General features: G+C 39.7%; 1 protein-coding gene across 12 annotated transcripts in view; it reads right to left on the bottom strand.

Annotated features, from left to right (window-relative positions):
• Window positions 1-20,880, bottom strand: part of NRXN2 (neurexin 2) — a gene marked incomplete at its 5' end in the record, with an annotated part of 790,596 nt that overhangs the window by 326,141 nt on the left and 443,575 nt on the right. For all 12 annotated transcript variants that reach the window (XM_056527422.1, XM_056527430.1, XM_056527429.1 and 9 more), the window contains 2 exon segments: window positions 8,699-8,872; window positions 20,649-20,839. In XM_056527422.1, the coding sequence (XP_056383397.1) occupies window positions 8,699-8,872; window positions 20,649-20,839 (365 nt within the window).

Below are 20,880 nucleotides of genomic sequence, written 5' to 3' on the forward strand. Positions count from 1 at the left end.
GTCCTGGTAGGACCGAAACGTCAATAATATATGGACTGTGAAAATAAAAATCCTTTTGCATCTTATATTTGAGTACCAAGTTTTATCCTATACTTAAGAGGATTGGGATTCCTACTTGGGCACCGACTAAGAGGGAGTGCCATATTTTGTTAACACAGATACAAGAACCCATCAGGAATCTTATGGAGTCCATGCCTTGATGGACCAGAGATAGTTTAATGGAGGTCCTGCACAATGTTATGGGTGATCAGTGTATGTATACACACAGCTCTGGTGTCATTGCTCGAAAAAGGACTGAAGACTGTGAAGACTGTGTCATAGAGGGATGAAAGCCACACTAGCCTGGTATGGAGGTGTGACCATTGAAGTTTATGTAAAGGTATAGATATTATAACCTAGGTATGTAGTTTCTCTTTCATTGCTTGTGTCCTATGCTAAAAAGTGCCGGCACATGCTGCACCACAGAGCCTCCGCTATATAAGTATTTTACAAGATGAAGCCAATGATGTCTGTCATTACGTGGAAATATATTCTAAATTACATCGATGTAGATGTCCTTATCTGTTCATGTAGTTGTCTTAAAAAAAAACACTGCATTTGTCTATTACACTGTATCTGCTGCTGCAAAGTTTTTATCTGCACTAGTCCCCTGTTGAGATCAATCTCATTTTGTAGATGTAATCTGATCCTTTCTTTTCTAAAACTGTCTGCAGTGGTTGCAGGAATAACCAACGACTATGTTTTCCTTCAGTTCTTTCATGTATCGTCTCATTAGAAATCAGTCAGGATATTTCTCTATTTTCTGTGCAAGGCTGGGTTGTACCCAAAGCGATAATAAGGATTATTAATAAATACTTTAATGAACCCATTCATTTGAGGGAGAAATATTGGATAAAGGCAAAACAGAAGGAAGTTTACATATTAGCATAATGCAGATCTGCTGTTCTTTCAATTAGAAAATTCCATTCAGAACACTGGTGAAAGCAACCAGGCTCTGCATGTGAAGGATCTGGGGACCGATTGGGCGCTCATGGATTCCAAAAACTCTGGTGGTACTTTCCTCTATATGACTTGTGACCAGTTTATACGGTAATTATTGTACATGTCAAATATAAAACATGCACACGTTTTGGTCCATACAGCATGGACCTTCCACGTGCATCACTTAATAGGGGTGTGGCTTTGACGAGGGAGTGAGGCTTGAGATGCCGCACAGTGCGCCAAAATTGTGGCCCAAGATTCTGCTGCAGTGAGAGCCAACCAATATGCGGTGTAAAATTAGAGCTCTATTACACACTGATCACTTTGTTCTGAGAATGAACCAATCAGCTGATGAGCATTTGCTTGTTTGTTGGGTGATCACAGAACCTAATATACAGGACTAAGAAATAGAGTGTGGAATTTGGTATATGTATCAGTGTTTGTGTGGCCCTTCCCACATGGTAGTCAAGCTTTGTAATAGGATCACTAAGTGCGTGCTGATCTACAAGATCACTGCTCATTTAGAGCAAGAATCGCCCTTAGTCTAGGCAGTACATAAATGTGTAAGATTTATTAAAGTACCTGTTTGATGCATAGTTACATAGTAAGTACGGTTGAAAAAAGACGCATGTCCATTTTGTGCATCTTTAGTATAGTCTATACAAGTGTAAAAAGAAATGAGGAATGGCACCACTCAGCTGCTACAGCTACGTAGGGGTTAAATGGCCATAGACTATAAGGCTGAGACAGCAATGTGAGGATGGAGGTCTATAAATATTGGAGTCGTCGGTGGTGCTGGGATAAATGGAAAGGGCTATCAGATGTGGAGTATACAGTAAATGACAAAGATATCCGCACTCTCCGCAGGGTTAGCAACTCGATGCTCCTAGTTGGAGGTGTCGGTGGATCACCGCGGCTGACGATGCATAGTGTTCATCGTCAGCTGCCGAGATCCACCGACACCTCCAACTAGGAGCACCGAGTCGCTAACCCTGCAGTGAGTGTGGATATCTTTATCATTTGCTGTATACCCCACATTAGTATGGTCTATGTTTACACTGCCCCAATGTTTATACTCATTCATCTAAACTAAGCAGCTAGGTATATATTACATAGTAACATAATAGCATAGTTCGTAAGGTTGAAAAAAGACCAGAGTCCATCTAGTTTCACCTATATCCCTAATGAGTCCCTACTGAGTTGATCCAGGGGAAGGCAAAAAAAACCTCATACTAGAGGTAAAAATTCCTTCCCGACTCCAAATATGGCATCAGAATAAATCTCTGGATCAACGTTCTGTCCCTATAAATCTAGTATACATAACCTGTAATGTTATTATTCTCCAAAAATGCCTCTAGACCCCTTTTGAACTCTTTTACAGAGTTCACCATGACCACCTCCTCCGGGAGAGAATTCCAAAGTCTCACTGCTCTTACAGTACAGAACCATTGCAAGAAGGCTTTTGCTCTATGCCGAATAGGAGGGAAGTGATTTTTCATTTCATTTTTTATTATTTTAGCAAGTAGGGTGGACTAACTGTCTACTGGGGGTAACTCTCTGCCTACTGTGGAGACAGTTTAGGTATGGGGACTGCCTACCTACTACGAGTACTATCTTATTACTGGGGGGACTACCTGCTTATTAAGGGTCAACTAGGGGAGAAATACCTGCCTAATAGGGGAGAGATACCTGGCTAATTGGGAGGGACTACTTGCACAAGGGGGGAACTACCCAACCGCTGTAAGGCCACAAAGGAAGCATTATTACCATTTGGGGGAGCTATAGATGGGGAGATTGTAACATGTTACAAAAGAAAGTTTTTTTTTTGGCACATTGTGCAGAAAAGACTCATGGCTGAATGATCCAAAAACACAATTACGAACAGTTGTACATATGTCCAGTAATGGCTTGAGATTTCTATGTAGGGCCAAAGTGTTTTAAGGCAGGATAAGGCAATTGAGGGATGGAGGCAACTTGAAAATGGGTTCAAAGGATGAGGCTGTTCAACAGATGAGGCTATTCAACGGATGAGGCTCTCATACATAGGGTTTTGGTCCGTTCCACTTTTGTGTTGGCTAATATTACTAGGTATGAACCTAGCCTAACAGAGGAAACAAGTGCGAATTACATAAAACAAATGTCAAAAGAAATTAAGATGGATTAAAGACACATCTACCAGGTTACATAAAGATGGGTGATGATACCAGGATTACAGATTCCTTATGACTTCGAAGTTATTATATATTTAAAATGTTATACATATAAATGTCATACTTTTATTATTATATTTTATAGTACTGGTTAGCTTTTTGTTGGCTATAAGTATTTCTATTCTAGCACTGACATTTGCAATTTTCATTTTTTTTTTTTTCATGAATGATCCATGGCTTGTTTTATAGTGAAAGTAATGAACAATAAGGCAGTGTGCCCCAGGCCAAGGACTACATTAACTGAAGGTATGTCAATGAGGTGCATTACACACTATACCTACACTGACAGAAACAAAGTGACAGGTGCTAAGTGAGCAAGCACATGTTTTATGCACATGTATTATACTTGAAACCAAGGACCCCCTGTGATTTGCTGTAAAGGCGCTGTTGTCAAGGTGATATTGGAATCCTCTTTAAAATCTACTAGGTGTAGCTTCTCTAGTAAAGTCCAACATAGGAATTTCACTTGTGGCAGAGAACAGTGTGAGTCGTGTAATAGATGTAGGCATTGCCAACTTCAATGGAGATGCGCTACTCTTTGTGAGGTGTCCTAGGCAATTGCTGCAATCTGCTGTCCACTGCCTGATGTTGGGGTAAATATGTCTCTAGTAACAGCTAGATCAGGAAAAAAAATTAAGAAATTGGGGATGGGGTTTACCATGTGATACCAGCAAGCTAATCCACACTGTTCCTGAAAGGTAAATCAAGGCTTAACTTTTCTTCTCTTACCACCCATAAACCCATAAAGTTCAGGGCAGTTGTCTCTCGTGTAAATACCAGTGTTAATACCTACTGCTGTATGTCAACACTACTGCAATGTAATCCCCCCCCCTTAGCAGTTGCAACAGTCAGACCTTAGTCCACCTTTCTTGTTGTGACCCTTCTGCTCTACCATCTTTGCTGCAGTCAGTGTATCAGTAATTCCTTCTCACTCCACATGCCATCTACAGAAGTGTACTGTGTAAATCATCCCCCCCCCCCCCCCAACACAGTGGCAGCCTGTTAAGTTCAGTGAACTTTCTCCAGCATATCATGGCATAGCAGAGACAAGTATGAAGCTCTGTGATTGGCTATGCAACTATAGGAGGAAAATCTGTGTGTGTGCTGCTGGCAAAAGACCCAGCTTTAGTCCTGCCTCCTGAAATGCAGAGAATAAGAAATCACTCTGCACCATGGAGGGGACTTATAAACAGCAGTGAGGGCTCTAAAATCCCCTTATCACCACTCTGAAGGTTATTTTAACAAAAAAAGGCAAGTTTATAAAAATGTTATAAAAAGACATACTATAAAGGGTTATTCCCATTATAAAGTGGGGCCCAGTCTTTTTGAGCCCCACTGATTCAGAATGAAGGAGCATCAGCATTGCTTTAGTGCAACCTGGGAAGTGTCTTCTCTTTATTCTGGTTAGTGTTGCTCGCGAATATTCGCAATTCGAATATTTTTCGCGAATATCGCATATTCGCGAATTCGCGAATTTCGTGAATATAGCGCTATATATTCGTAATTACGAATATTCGTGTTTTTTTTTTTTTCTTCACAGTACACATCACAGTGATCATCCCTCTCTGCTTCCAGCTTGTGTGGTGTAAAGAAGGCTGTAATACTACTGTGTGAGACTGGCGTGCGAAAATTCGCATATGCGAAAATTAGCATATACTACTTTTCGCATATGCGAATTTTCGCGTGTGTTAATTTTGAATATGCAAATTTTCACATATATGTTAATTTTCGCATACGCGAACATATGCGAAAATAAAACGAGGAGATAACGAATATGCGAATATTCGCGAATATATGACGAATATTCGTCCATATATTCGCGAATATTCGCGAATTCGAATATGGCCTATGCCGCTCAACACTAATTCTGGTATGAAACCTAGCTGCAGAACAAATCAAAAATATCAAGTAAAAATGAACAAACAACAAAGTCCAGAACACAGTAGCTGCAAGGGCAGAGAATGATGAAGGTCAGTCCAAATCTGAGGTAAATATGAAGAGCAAAATTCGCCCCATACGTCAGGCGCTGTTCCGAACAGCGCCTGACGTATGGGTCAAATTTCGCTCTTCATATCTACTTCACTGAAAAGGAATGGGTTCCCCATTCCTGTGACCCAATAGGCTTCTCAGTTCATTCTGACCAAGCTTCTGACTGTACCCATATCTAGGGGCGATAAGCACAATTTATCCATTACAAGGTGAACGGCCAACCATAAGGCTGGTGCCCTGCCCTAACCCTCATTCCACCCTGTGTCTTGGGTAATACACGAGGCGCGGTCCCTCTTCTTTCTCTATCATAGTCCAAAACTGAGGTCAGGGCAGGTAGCACAATCAGGGGAGGGCAGGTAGCACAATCCAGGAGTTTCAATCCAGGAGTTCTAATAGAAAGGTATGGGAGGCAGGAAAAGAGAACGTGGAAACAACAACTTAGTCTCTTTGTAATAGGAAACATAATAACCTAGCATTGATATAGATAACTGGCTGGGTTTTAAAGGCCAAGCGGAGCCAGGAATTCCCCAGCTGATGAGACAACACAGGCGTGGCCGGTTCTATGGGATTGTCTGCTGAAAGGGATGTGACCCTAAAGGTACATGCTATACAGGTAAAGATGTTGCTTTCTGTAAGTCATATGTGTGCACACATGTCCGGGCATCTGTGCCATGTCTCAGGCATGAGCATATAGGTGCACTGGTCCCCGGCAGCTATGACAGTGACCGAGAGACAAGATGGTCATCGCTGTGGATTTCTTCTGTGCCCAGGTAAGGGGGCCCCTCTGGCTCCATGACAATTTCGTTATTTTAGTGATTTATCACTGCATTCTGCCAGCTACCAGCTGTAGAGTGCATCCGTATTCACAGCGAACTATGGATGTCATATTTTATGGAGGAGGCCAGCAAACCTTTCTGAGCAAAGGATGGATTTATAGCAGCTTGAAATTCTATAACGGTAAAGAACACATCCGCCCTGGTCTGATCAAGAATACGGCTTTGTGTATAAAACAAATCTGTGAACCTGTATGGAGGTGAATTTTAAATGGCTGCCATATAAAGATGGAATCACATACCCATCAAAGCCATCTTTATATCACTGCCTCACTATGGGGGAATTTATCATTGGCTTTTTCGACCACTTTTTAAGCCTGTATTTTTTCCCTTTGCCATTATGTTCATTTACATAATGTCTAATATTTTTTTTTCAATGCTATTTTTGTAATGAGTGGACGGGAGATGCACAATAATTTTGCAACTTTGCAACACTAAATGTTCCCCAAATATAGACACTAACACCAAAACGTTTTTATATTAAAGTATGTAAATCTTTATTACGGTAGTCAATTACAATAATAATTTAAAACACATATAGTCAATTCATCACTTGGTACTTTAAAATATCAGGCACAGCTGAAAATACACTACAGGCAAGAACAAGGTGACAAGAATGTAATACACAGACCTCAGATTATATTAAATAGCAGCATAACAATTTCACAGAATAACAGTGTATAATCAAGTTAATTCTTAGTAAGCTGCATAGTGCATGTAAATCTGAAGCTTATAGGCAAAAGGTATTAAACATAGGTCCCGGAGTCTATTGAAAGTATACAAGCTTACCAGTATGTATACAAACCCCAACATATGTTTTGCTTGGACTATGGAGCTTCCTCAGGGGGCGTCCATGCCCCCTGAGGAAGCTCCGTAGTCCGAGCAAAACATATGTTGGGGTTTGTGGAAAGCGTGGATGGGTCCTCAGCTCACTCCCTTAGCCAGCAGAACTCGGACTGGCTTGGGCTACGCCTGTAACTTAGGAACAGTAGAAGAAGAATAGTCCAGTGCCGATTAGTATGGAACGGAACTATTTATTGCGGAATCAACTTCAGTACAAGGAAATGGTGGACTCCAGTGACGTGTTTCGGCCCTATAACTGGGCCTTAGTGATACAATTAACAAGAACATGTACAAGCCTTAAATAGGGCGTACACCCCAAAGACCTCCCAACCTGGGAGGTCCATCTTGGGATGGACTCCCCTCTCACACTGCACAAATGTATCATAACCTCATATAAGGGCTCAATACCTCCATGTAGTGTGGGGTAACATAGATAATAGTTCACCTGAAATCCATATATCAAAATAATTATAAAACATATATAAAAAAGAATACATATTTTTATTGATCTATAGATAAAGAATAAAAATGGCACATATGTTATGTCATGCATGTAGAATTAAAAACCATGGCTACATGGTATATAAGGGCTTGTGAACAACCAAGAATAACATAGAGTGAGGATATGATGCATAAGAATATAGCATATAGATAAAGTATATAAAGTACTATTATCAACCTTGATTTCACAGTGGTAATAATATTATTTTATATACTTTATCTATATACTATATTCTGCACCATATCCTCACTCTATGTTATTCTTGGTTGTTCACAAGCCATTATATACCATATAGCTATGGTTTTTAATTATATATGTATGACGAAGCACATTTTTATTTTTTATGTTTTATAATTATTTTGATCCTTTGATATTTGGATGTCAGGGGAACTATTGTCTATGTTACCCCACACTGCATGGAGATATTGAGCCCTTATATGAGGCTATGATACACCTGTGCAGTGGGGGGAGGGGAGGCAATCCCAAAATGGACCTCCAAGATTGGGAGGTCTTTGGGGTGTACTCACTATTTAAGGCTTGTACATGCTCTTTTTAATTGTATGACTAAGGCCCGGTTGTAGGGCCGAAACGCGTCACTGGTGTCCACCATGTCCCTGAACTGAAGTTGATTCTGCAATAAATAGTTCCATTCCATACTAATCGGTGCTGGACAATTCTTCTTCATATGTTGGGGTTTGTATACATACTGGTAAGACTTGTATACTTGCAATAAACTTCGGGACCTATGTTTAATACCTTATTCCTATAAGCTTCAGATTTACATGCACTATGCAGCTTACTAAGAATTAACTTGATTATACACTGTTATTCTGTGAAATTGTTATGCTGCTACTTAATTTAATATAATCTGGGGTCTGTGTATTAGTACATTCTTGTCACCTTGTTCTTGCCTGTAGTGTATTTCCGGTTGTGACTGATATTTTAATGTGTCAAATGATGAATTGACTATATGTGTTTTCATTTATTATTGTAATCGACTAATAAAGATTTACATACTTTAATATAAAAATGTTTTGGTGTTGGTGTTCATATTTGGGCTGCATTTATTCTGTAACACTACACCTGTGGGTGTTGGTTGGTAGGTCTAGTATCCTACTTGTTTTCTATTTTGGCGTATAATTTTCAACTCTAAACCCAAACACTCTTTTTTAACCAAAAATTTTAAATTACAAGGAAACTAAAACAGCAACATGGGTGATAGCATCATATGTCAAGAACTCACACAGTACAACAAGCCACACCAACACACAAGTGCATAAAAAGAGTGATAAGCTACATATTTTATAATATATTTAGCGTAAAATATTTTACAATCTTACCATCACAACCTCTATCCACAGTGTCTGTCCGATGCAGCGCATCGGTTAAGAGATCAGGAAGGCGACCATTGAGATCCACGGATGCAAGACAGCCCTGGAAACCATCTCGAGAGGCAACCAGCTTTGGGAGAGTGGCGTACATATTTCTAGGCAAGCCACCGATATATAGTTCACCTGGATAGGAGAAAGACAAAGAAAAATGAAAAACAACAATGATGTGGTGGAGAGATAGAGAAAAAACATTTATAACAGTGGTTCAAAGGCAAACACAATGTCCTAAAATGATGAAGGCAACCCCTGTCAGTTTCATGCTGGCCAGAAATGGAGCTCCTAGTCCCGAGGCAGTCCTCAGCAGCTTTTCCCCCTTCCCGATGTCCCTGATTGACTTAGCTATCCCTTCACCCTAATATACAAATTTCTGTAATGTAATTTTTTTTTTGAGTTGAAATGACAACAGTCTGGCAGCTGGGTTTTATATTTTCCTATTAGGACTATAACCCTCAAAGTCCAATTATTTTGGTTAAATTTGTACAGGAATGATTTCATCCGTGGTAAGGATGCTGTTCTATTGTCTTCACCCATTTCCTAATACAAAAAAGCAGTGATCTGGTTTCTTATAGCAGAGGTCCCCCCACCAAGTCCTAAAAGACCACCAACAGTCCAGAATTTAAATTTTTTCCTGTTCTATTCCAATGGAGTAACTTAAAAAAAAACTGAAATGTTGGTGATCCTTGAGGACTGGGTTGGGGAACACTGACTTATATAAGTTATCAATTGCTGAAGTAGGGGGACAGGGGAACTGACCCATAGAATATACTGTGCTGTATGGTAGGAACAATGTTAAATTTCTAAAATACATTAAAAAAAAAAAAAAAAATTATGGTGAAATGGTGAAGATTCCACCTGTACGGCCACCACTCCATTCACTGTCTATGGGACAGCCAATTATTTCCAAGTGGCTGAATGAATGGAGCCGTGGTCGTGGGGGTGCAGTCTTCGCCTTTCACTTTTTTTTATGCATAGCCCATACAGTTCAACCAGAGAAAGAAGGGGAAATAAAGAAGAAAAAAAGAAATCTTAGTTTACCTATGTTAATCCAGAGCAAGGCAAACAATAGAAGGGAATAAATCTAAATGCATATTATACTGTCACTTTGCTGTTTGCTGCAGGAACGTAATTGAAATACAAATATATTATTACAGTAAATTCACATGATTTATTATTTTCTTTTCTTTTCTTTCCTTATTTTCCAGCTATTAGCTCTCCAGGTCTAATTATTGAATTGTAATTTTGTGAGACAGACGTACAATAAGACTTCATAGTCAATACATTTCTGTCGGTCTTAAATAAAAAAATATATATAAAAGTCTAGCTGTGTGTTTGATTGATAGATCATGTATTAAGTCTATGACTGATGATGGGCGAATGAGCTGCTCAGTCATTCCCTTTATCCAGGCGCTGGCATAATCTTGTTTATCTGTAGATATAGAGATGCAGGTTGTGAACTCCCTATTGAATACCGATTAATCTTTCTTATTGTTTTCACCTTTTAACTAAACACCAGACTGACCGAATTCTTCCTGTGAGATTTCACGTGGGCCAATATATCCTCGAGCTTCATACCAAAGAGGATAACTACCCAACAACGTTGTTGTTTACCCAAATTATTACCCCTTTACATGACGGATTGGCAGACAGTGTACAGCAATGTATTGTTAGTAACGATTTCCAACTAGAGTTGAACAAATCTCCCAAATTCATTTTCAAGTTCATTTTAGGATTTGCTTTGGACAGTGGACACAGGTTGTGGCCATGACCCCATGCCTTGCGGTGTCGGAAGCGCATTGAGTTTCTCAACTATTTCGGACACCTACCTTTCTCCATAGGATTGGAGTTAGGCCAGACTCCTGCTGTCCTCGATGCTCTTTGCCTGATGCCTATCTGCTACATGTGATGTGGGACTGTACTCATCTTACGCAATTCTGGAGGGAGGTAGTTCAATTGGTTAGGCAGGTTTATCAAAACCTGTCAAGAGGAAAAGTTGCTGAGTTGCTTATAGCAACCAATCAGATCACTTCTTTCATTTTTGAAAATGCCCCTGGAAAATGAAAGAAGCAATCTGATTGGTTGCTATGAGCAACTCAGCAAACCATTGTGTCTTCCTCAACATGTGTGCTAGGATACCTAGAGGGATTAGATGACAATAGTGGACTGTACGTTGGGATCTGTAGAATTCTATACCAAGCCTGTAAATTGACAGTGCAACATTGGTTGCGGGTTTCCCTGCCTACCCTGTCTGAAGTGATATTGAGAATGAATCATATCATCTGTCTAGAAAAGGGGTTGTATACTAAGAGGAAGGTCATGGGGAAATTCAAGTCCATATAGGGCCCCTGGATAGATACTCCCAGTCTACCTTCCACATACCTACAGCGGACATCAATGGAGGCGTACTTGAGAGGGTTGGGGGCATTTTGAGGATAGGTAGTGCATACTCTATGGCTGAGGGTTCTTCTCCTCTTTATCTACTTGTTTGTGTGCTGTGTGAGTCCTTTGTCTGGTGTTTATATCCCATAATTTCTGTTAGGTTTCTGTTAATGGTGGGCATGTTAGGTGTGCATGCTTATCTTACTTGTTTCATTGTTCCAGAGTGTTCTAACGAATTTGTGTACGCTGACCTGCTGTGGCTTATATTTTGAGAAAACTTTTTTGCTCATGACCTTCTTTTTTGGGGGAATGATGAACATATTGCACTGTGTCATCCCATATTATACTTATATGTTGCGCTAGCCTGCTGTGAAGGATGGGGAAGGGCGGGAGGGAGTGTTTTTTCGCGGTGGGGTGGGGGGGGGGGTTGGGGGCTGGGGGTTTATGTGTGTATTTGTATTTTTTGTTACTGTAAACCACTTAAAATCTTAATAAAAATCTTTGATTTAAAAAAATAATAATAATAATTTGAATTGGATTTGAATCTGATTAAAAAGTGCCTGCTCCTGAACACTGAGCGGTTAAGTATACATTGTGTGCGTTGCCTCTCAGTGAACATTCATGTTGTAAGAAAGAGGTGATGCATACAGCATGGTCAGAGTAAAAGCTGACTGGGTAGTGAGGCATACAGTGTATCCTTTACCATTCAGAGTGCAGGAGCAGGGACTCCTGTCTTTGACAACAGTCCCTGCTCCTGTACATAGAGTGGTAGAGTTATTCGTGATTTCAGTGCTGTAGTACCTCTACTTCCTTTTTTGTCACCTCCCTATTTCACTGCTACCACATTACACTCTTTTATCCCCTAACTGTTAGCCACTTTGCACATTAAATCAACAACTGTAGCCCTCCCAGACATTTTTCTGAGTTAATCGGCTTTGTCAAGGGACAAGGCACTACTAAGAAGATAGGGAGGTGAATAAGAGTCATTAAAAATTATGCAACATGAAATCTTGAATAACTCTACCCTATTAACATGGTATGTGGAAACACTGACCAGTAGAGAGTTAACCTCACAAATACTGATCCCTACCTGCTTGGCCAACATTGTGTTTTTAGTCACTAACTAATTCTGAGACTTATAAAGGGTTTATTTTAATGGATTAAATAACATTTATTTTTATAAGAGGGGGTCCCTACTTAATTGGGAACTAATCCCGTTGGGACATAAGCCCCTTAGGGTTTTGGGTCTTTAGGGCTGAATTCACACCATGATTTGGACATATTTGGAAGCTGTATCCCTGCCATAACCCATTTATTTCTATGAGCCAGATACAGTACTGCTATTGACTAGTGACTCCGGTTGGCTCATTTCTGAACAGTATCAGTTCAGCAACAAAAATTGGTAACATTTTCCGACTGAAGTCCTGTCGGATCCAGCTGCCATACCCTTAAATTGTGATGTGAATGCAGCCTTAGGCTGCTTTCACACTATTAGCATTCATCCGTTATTAATTCGTTTTCTGTGTAAAAACGGACGTTTAATAACGGATGAAATAACGGGTGCTAACGGCTGAATAAATATTCATCTGTTAAGACCCGTTATCCCTCATGTATGGCCGAACACCTCTGCCTACAACTTCCCACAGCCAGGACTACTACTACTCCTATCATGGAACAGACTTCTTTCCATGATGGGAGTAGTAATTCCCTGGCTGCAGGAGTCTACAGACAGCTGGGGAGGCTACATTAGTGTTTGTACTACAACCCCCATCATGGAACAGAGTCTGTACCATGATGGGGGTTGTAGTACAGGGGCTGAGGGATTGATCGCACCGGGTTTCACTTCTGAGACCCGATGCGATCTGAAGTTATTAAGCAGGGGAGCGGCCGACAAGCTCCGCAACCCTGCGATGTATCAGTGTGTTTTAACTTTCATTTTTGAATCCCCCGTGGGGAGCCCTGAATGGCCGGTACTGAGGAGCTAATCAGGGCTACCAGCGGGAGATTTAAAATGAACATTGGGAGTAGCAGGGGCCATATCTATATTAAAAGCACTGTGGGGGGCAACATATATAGCGCTGAAGGGGGGCAGACATATAGCCTATATATCTATCCCCCCTGCAGCGCATTAGATATGACCCCCGCCGGCACATTAAATATATACCCCTGCAGGCATTTATATGTGCCCTCGCAGCGCAGCACTTCTATATACCTATGCCACTGCAGCGCTATATGGGAAAAGCATTCTAGCAGCAGCATCGTCTGCCCGATGCTGCTGATAGAAATACTTTTCGTACATAGCGCTGTAGTCGCATATGTATATAGAAGAGCTGTGGGTTGGCAGATAATGCTATATGTCTGCCCCCCACAGCTCTTCTATATACATATACCCCTGCTGCCATATGAATGAAAAGTATTTCTATTAGCATTGCATAGTGCCGGCTCCCGATCTATGCGCTGCTAATAGAAATACCTTTTATTCATATGGCAGCAGTGGCATATGTATATAGAAGCACTGGGGGGGGGGGGGGGGCGGGCAGATAACGCTATATGTCTGCCCCCCCAGTGCTTCTATATACATATACCCCTGCTGCCATATGAATGAAAAGTATTTCTATTAGCAGCGCATAGAGCAGGGGGCTTCATCTTTATGAATAGACAAGAAGAGAAGAATTTTTACAACAACTCGTTAGTCAATGCAGATTAATCCTGAATATCACTTCCATCCAATGTTCCACACTTCAGCATCCAACTTTTTAGGGTGACTCAAAACAGCCAACATTTTTTGCCACACTCCCTGTGGGAGTTTGCATTGTTTCAGTTCCCAATTCTCTTGTTGGAGCCATGCTGTTTTTTTTTTGTACACCAAGTCCCACAGATGGGTAAAGTCTGTAAGTACCTACTGTCATTTGTTGACTATTATAATTACAAGACAATGGGGGCGATTTATCAAAACCTGTCAAGAGAAAAGTTGCTTAGTTGCCCATAGAAACCAATCAGATCGTTTTTTTCATTTCTGAAAAGGCCTCTGAAAAATGAAAGAAGCGATCTGATTGGTTGCTATGGGCAACTCAACAACTTTTCCTCTGGACAGGTTTTGATAAATCTCCCCCAATGTGTTTTCTTAAAATAACAATAGAGAAGAATTTTAGCTACATCTTCTTGGCCAATGCAGATAAATCCTTAATATCACTTCCATCCATTCTCCACACTCCTGCATTACAGGTAAAACTCGAAAAATCTGAATATCGTGCAAAAGTTCATTTCTTTCAAAAATGCTACTTAAAAGGTGAAACTAATATATATGAGAGACTCATTACATACTAAGCAACATAGTTCAAGCTGTGATTTGTCATATATGATTTGGGGAGCCAGGTCATCTGCTGGTGTTGGTCCGCTGTGCTTCATTAAGTCCAGGGTCAACGCATCCGTCTACCAGGAGATTTTGGAGCACTTCATGATTCCTCCCGCAGATGAGTTGCATTACTGAAATAAAAAAACTTTTGCCCGATATTCAATTTTTTTGAGCTTCACTTGTATTTCATTTTAGGCTGACTTGAAACAACCAACATCTTTTGCCACACTCCCTGTGGGATTTATGCCTCCAAGGAGTTTGCATTGTTTTAGTTCACAACTCTCTTGTTGGAGCCATGTTGTTTTTTTGGTAAACTAAATCCCATAGATCGGTAAAGTCACTTTTCCCTATTATAATTACAAGACAAAAAAAATCCTTTACTTGATCTGGAAAAACATCTGCCCCTTAATTAATATAATTTCCTTTCATGTGTCTGTGAGATGTTTCCTGAAGGTAGAATATTCAATGATTAAACATTTTTTTGTGATATCTGTGAATTTTGTATTTGATATAAAGAAAAATGCTGACTAACCATCCCCAAGTGTAGGGATTAAATCATTTTTCCCAGGCGCTGTCTAGACTCAAACATGTGTTAAACTATTCATATAAATCTACAGATGAAAAAAATAAAATCTTCAAAACCTTATTTAAAAAGAAAAAAAAATATTATAATAATGACATGGACCCCATGTGTAGCTAAGGCCCCATTACTCTTGGTCTGCTTGTCAATTTTATTGTATACTTTTATAGGCAAAATTGTTCTTCTGGGTCTTGAAATTAAAACCTAACTTCACTAAACTCATTCCCTCTAAACTATTAATACAAGTTAAACATTCAAAAGTAATAATAAAGACACAACCTCATTAAAAACTCAGTAGCTAAGCAAAGTTACGTTTTCAAGTAATAATATGCAACTTCCAAAGCGTTTAAAAATGTTCTCATATTAGCATATTAGTAATGCATGCTGAATAGGAGATCTGTGTATACAGGACTCTGATGCTTTATGCATAAGCACAGCTGTACTCCACCCCTAGACATGTTATCCCCAATCCAAACAATAGGGTATAACATGTCTGATCATGGGTGATCTCAGTCCCCTGCAGACTGCCTTGTATGTTCTTTCCTCCCCATCTACAATCTATGTGATCTGCCCTTCCTTAAAACTTGGAGGAATTTCCCACCATCCATACTTGGTTTAGTACTTAATCCATCTCTTCCTTCTCCCTATCTTTAAAGCTAAGAGAATGAAGGGGAGGAGGTGAAATCCCTGACACAGGAGCAGTGTTCTGTCACATTTCTGGCATCAACATTTTTTTTGTACCTACAGCCTTTAGAACTGAGAACTAGCTAATACAGTTAACGTAAAAAAAAAAATATATATATATATATATATATATATATATGTATATATGTATATATATATATATATATATATATATATATATATATATATATATATACATATATTTGACCCCTGCTGATTTTGTACTTTTGCCTACTGACAATAAAATGATCAGTCTATAGTTGTAATGTTAGGGTTATTTAAACAGAAAAATAACAACAACAAAAAATCTGGAAAAAAAAACACTTTAAATAACTTATGAATTGATTAGCATTTTAGTTAGTGAAATAAGAATTTGATCCCCTATCAATCAAACAATTTCAAAGAGGTAACGAGCTTAAGAGATTTCATGAAGGGAGTGCTTCTAATCTCAGCTTGTATGAAAGACACCAACAGAAACCAAAGAGCTGGATTTCAGGGTCAAGATTGTTGACCAAAGGCTAGAATAGGCTACAAGACCATCACCAAGCAGCTTTGTGAGAAGTTTACAACAGGTAATGTGATGATTCTCAAATGGGAAAAATGCTAAATGAGTGTGAATCTCCCCTGGTTGAGGGCATCATGCAAGATCTCACCTCGTAGAGCTCCAATGATCATGAGAACGATGAGGAACCAGTCCAGAACTACACGGGAGGATCTTGTCAATGATCTCAATGCAGCTGGGACCATAGTCACCAAGAAAACAATTGGTAAAAGACACTAGGCCATGAAGGACTGAAATCCTGCAGTGCCATCAAAGTCCTGCTGCTCAAGAAAGCTCATGTACAAGCCCTCCTGAAGTTTGCCAATGAACATATGAATCATTGATGATCACATGTATCAAAAACAGATTTCACTGAGTAAAAATGCAAATCAATTGATAGCCTATTGCACAATCACTAAATATCTCAAGGTACCCTGACCACACACCATTTTTCAGCTTCTTAATACGCCCTTTTGTTCCTGAGATATGAGGGTTTACATTTTGTCTGACAATTTAAAGGGTTCTACGCTGCTCAGCGTTTGGAACAAAGTGTTCCGAACGCTGGAGCCAGTGCCGCGAGCTTGTGATGTCATAGCCCCGCCCTCTCATGATGTCATACCCCTCCTCCTCAATTCAAGACTATGGGAAGGGGCGTGACAGCCCCCACGCCCCTTCCCATAGACTTGCATTGAGGGGGCGGGGTGTTAAACCATGAGGGGGCGGAGCTATTACATCACGAGCTCCCAGCGCCGGCTCCAGCGTTCGGAACAGTTTGTTCCAAACGCTGAGCAGCGGAGTACCCCTTTAACCCCTTAACGACGCAGGACGTATATTTACGTCCTCCGCCGGCTCCCGCTCCCCCGTCATATCGGGTCGTCCCGGCGGCTATCAACGGCCGGGACCCGCGGCTAATACAGGACATCACCGATCGCTGTGGTATAAAGCATAACAATTATGTATCCAAGAGAAAAGAGTGTATATATTTACATATATATATATATATATATATATATTTTATTTTTTTTTTTATTATTATTATTTTTTTTTGTGTGTGATCCTGAAAAATTGCACTTCATATCAAACAAGTCGAATCCAGCTTTAAGTAAGGGCTCGTAAGTAAGGGCAGCCCCTGGCAACGGTCGCATACTCTGTTGGCAGCCACAGAGGGTATTTATGTGGGCTATGTGACATACCATTCAACAAACTAGGGATGCATAGCAACATATCTTCATAATTTACAAAAGAACTTACAGTATAGTCAGCACTAGTGATGAGCGGCATTGCCCATATTCTAATTCGTGATATTTTGCGAATATATAGACGAATATTCGTCCTATATTTGCGAATTTTGCATATTCGTTATATTCGCATATGCGAATATTCGCATATGTTAATATTCTCATGTTTGTGTATTGGAGGAAGAGAACAGTGAGGGGGTGGGCAACTTTACTATTGGTTGCTAGGGATGTTGTTGAAAACCTCTGACAAGTGTATTTGCATCATTCTAATTGGCCCACAAGTGAAAAGGAGGAATATGCGCATATGCGTGTATGCAGGAAAAAAGCGAATATATTCGCAATTTCGAATATATAGCGAATATATTCGCAATATTCGAGAATTTGCAATATTCGCAATAAAAATTTGAAATGCGAATATTCACGCCCAACACTAGTCAGCACATAGTGCCAATAACCACTAATGATCTCCCACTAACAGGAGCTATGTATCGATAGGATTTAAGTAACTTTCATAGATATCCATAGGATACAAATGACCTGTTTATTATGCTTTCCTAATTCCTATACTAGGGCATTTTTCTTATTATAGGCACGTATAATTATATAATAAACCTAAGAATAATTCAATAAAAATTGCTGCCACGATCTCTTGTTTTAAAGAGGACATTGTATAAAGCTGGATTGGATTAAAATTATATAAAGTGCAATTTTTTGGGATCACAATAACTAAATGTTTTTTTTCATGCATTAATATAAGGTACAAGACAATATATGATACATTTCATCTGTGTATACATAGTTTTTATTAATCTATGTATACACTGTGTATCAATGTGTTTCTCTTTGTATTGTTGTCACTTATACTACAGCAATCAGACATTACCATAACCTATCTACATTGTCAGACACATTTTATTTTATTCTATTTTGCTTCATTTAATTTATGCTATTTCAAATATTTACACTATTTGTTTCTACCTGTATCATCATTCACAATACACTTTGGAGCAAACTAGAGGACAGTCTCTCCGCATGTCTCCATATCCTTTAGGATTGTATAGGTAAACAACCTTATTTTCTACTAGTACTCGTTTGGTTAAGCGCAGTCTCAGAGCAATGCGTGTTTCTTTATTCAGCAATTAGCCAACATAGAGAACAGGTGACGCGTTTCAGGTACGCTGAGTAGCCTTAGTCATGCAATGAACAGACATTTGTGAATTGTATTTATAGAGGAAAAGGTGGGCGTTTCCATCCTCCGGACCCCACCTTTTCCTCTATAAATACAATTCACAAATGTCTGTTCATTGTATGACTAAGGCTGCTCAGTATAGCCGAAACGCGTCACCTGTACTCTATGTTGGCTAATTGCTGAATAAAGAAACATGCATTGCTCTGAGACTGCGCTGGACTTTGTCTAATTCTTCCATATATCCCATGAGACGTGGGTCCGGTCTCATCTGTGTCACAGTCAGGGCTGGCGGGGGAGCTGAACCGATAAGCTTCGGTGTATTTTACTTGGGGGGGGGGGGGGTGAGTATAAAGCATGCAAGCCTCTTTCTTAAAGGGCTACACCAGTGGAAAACAATTTTTTTAATCAACTGGTGCCAGCAAATTAAGCAAATTTGTAAATTACTTCTGTTTAAAAATCTTAATCCTTCCAGTACTTATCAGATGCAGTATGCTACAGAGGAAGTTCTTTTCTAAGTTCTTTTATGTCTGATCACTGTGCTCCTTGCTGACACCTCAGGAACTGTCCAGAGCAGGATAGGTTTGCTATGGGGATTTGTTCCTGGACAATTCCTGACATGCTTAGAGGTGTCTGCAGAGAGAACTGTGGCCAGACAGAAAAGAACTTCCTGTGTAGTATACAGCAGCTAAGTACTGGAAGGATTAAGATTTTTAAATAGAAGTAATTTACAAATCTGTTTAACTTTCTGGCACCAGTTAATTTAAAAAAAAAATTACACCGGAGTACCCCTTTAATGTAAAATATTCACAACCGCTGACTGTATAACCTCACACATCACCTGATAACTCCCAATTTTAAAATAAAGTTCCCACCCATTTGACTGGTTCCCTGAACTGTCAAATTATATACAGTCATGTTTCAGAAAGCGTATCAATGAACTGTAAAAAGGTGTTTGTATCAGGGCACCCTAAGCTTTTTGGGGCTAACTTAGTCCTCTTTAAATTGGTTACCCAGGAAAAAACTTTTTTTATATATCAACTGGCTCCAGAAAGTTAAACAGATTTGTAAATTACTTCTATTAAAAAATCTTAATCCTTTCAGTACTTATGAGCTTCTGAAGTTTAGGTTGTTCTTTTCTGTCTAAGTAATCTCTGATGACACGTGTCTCGGGAACCGCCCAGTTTAGAAGAGGTTTGCTATGGGACTTTGCTTCTAAACTGGGCGTTTCCCGAGACAGGTGTCATCAGAGAGCACTTAGACAGAAAAGAACAACCTTAACTTCAGAAGCTCATAAGTACTGAAAGGATTAAGATTTTTTAATATAATTAATTTACAAATCTGTTTAACTTTCTGGAGCCAGTTGATATATATAAAAAGTTTTTTCCTGGAATACCCCTTTAAGGCCCTTGATTCCAACAGGGAAGCATCAATTATAGGAACATGTTAAACAAAGTATAGAGGATTATCCTCCTGGATATGTGTTGTATGAATAAAATGACACTTTCCTCTTACACATTTTGACACTGTTAGCAGTGCCTTGACAGAGTGGACTCACAAGTATAAATACATGTAGGTAGGAAAACAAAAAAAATCCAGGTGTCTGCCACAATCCGACATATAGGAAAGGACTTCTAGCTACAATCCCCCACTAGAAAACGTTGTTTATTAAAGTCACAAACATAACGCGTTTCGGGGGCTATGCCCCTTTTCCAAATGTGAACTTGGCAGTATGAACATAATACTAAAAAAGGCTGGTACTTATAGCATCACATGACACATGTAACACATCACAGAACAAATGTCAAAGGTAATATATATGAACTACAGTGTGTACCGTTAAAATATACACACATCACAAGTATAAATACATAAAAATAACGGAACATTTAGCAGATCTACATATGTGGCATCTATCGGTGGCAGTATGCATTCTTACCCTTTAGATCTAGATTGCTGGCCCCTGTAGAGTGCTGTGTGACTGTTCTTCCATCAATTCTTAGCGTGTGCGCGTTTCCTGGATCTCTCGAGACAGCGACACTGTGCCATTGGTTGTCATTCAGTGGTCGCTCTGAATTGCCTTTCATCAAGGAAGGACCATTCCCAAGGTCGAAGACATAATGTATATACCTAGAGGAGTGGAATAGATGGGCGCATAGTTAAGTCTCTAG

Source organism: Hyla sarda, chromosome 6, assembly GCF_029499605.1.
Source record: "Hyla sarda isolate aHylSar1 chromosome 6, aHylSar1.hap1, whole genome shotgun sequence".
NCBI classification, from domain to species: Eukaryota; Metazoa; Chordata; class Amphibia; order Anura; family Hylidae; genus Hyla; species Hyla sarda.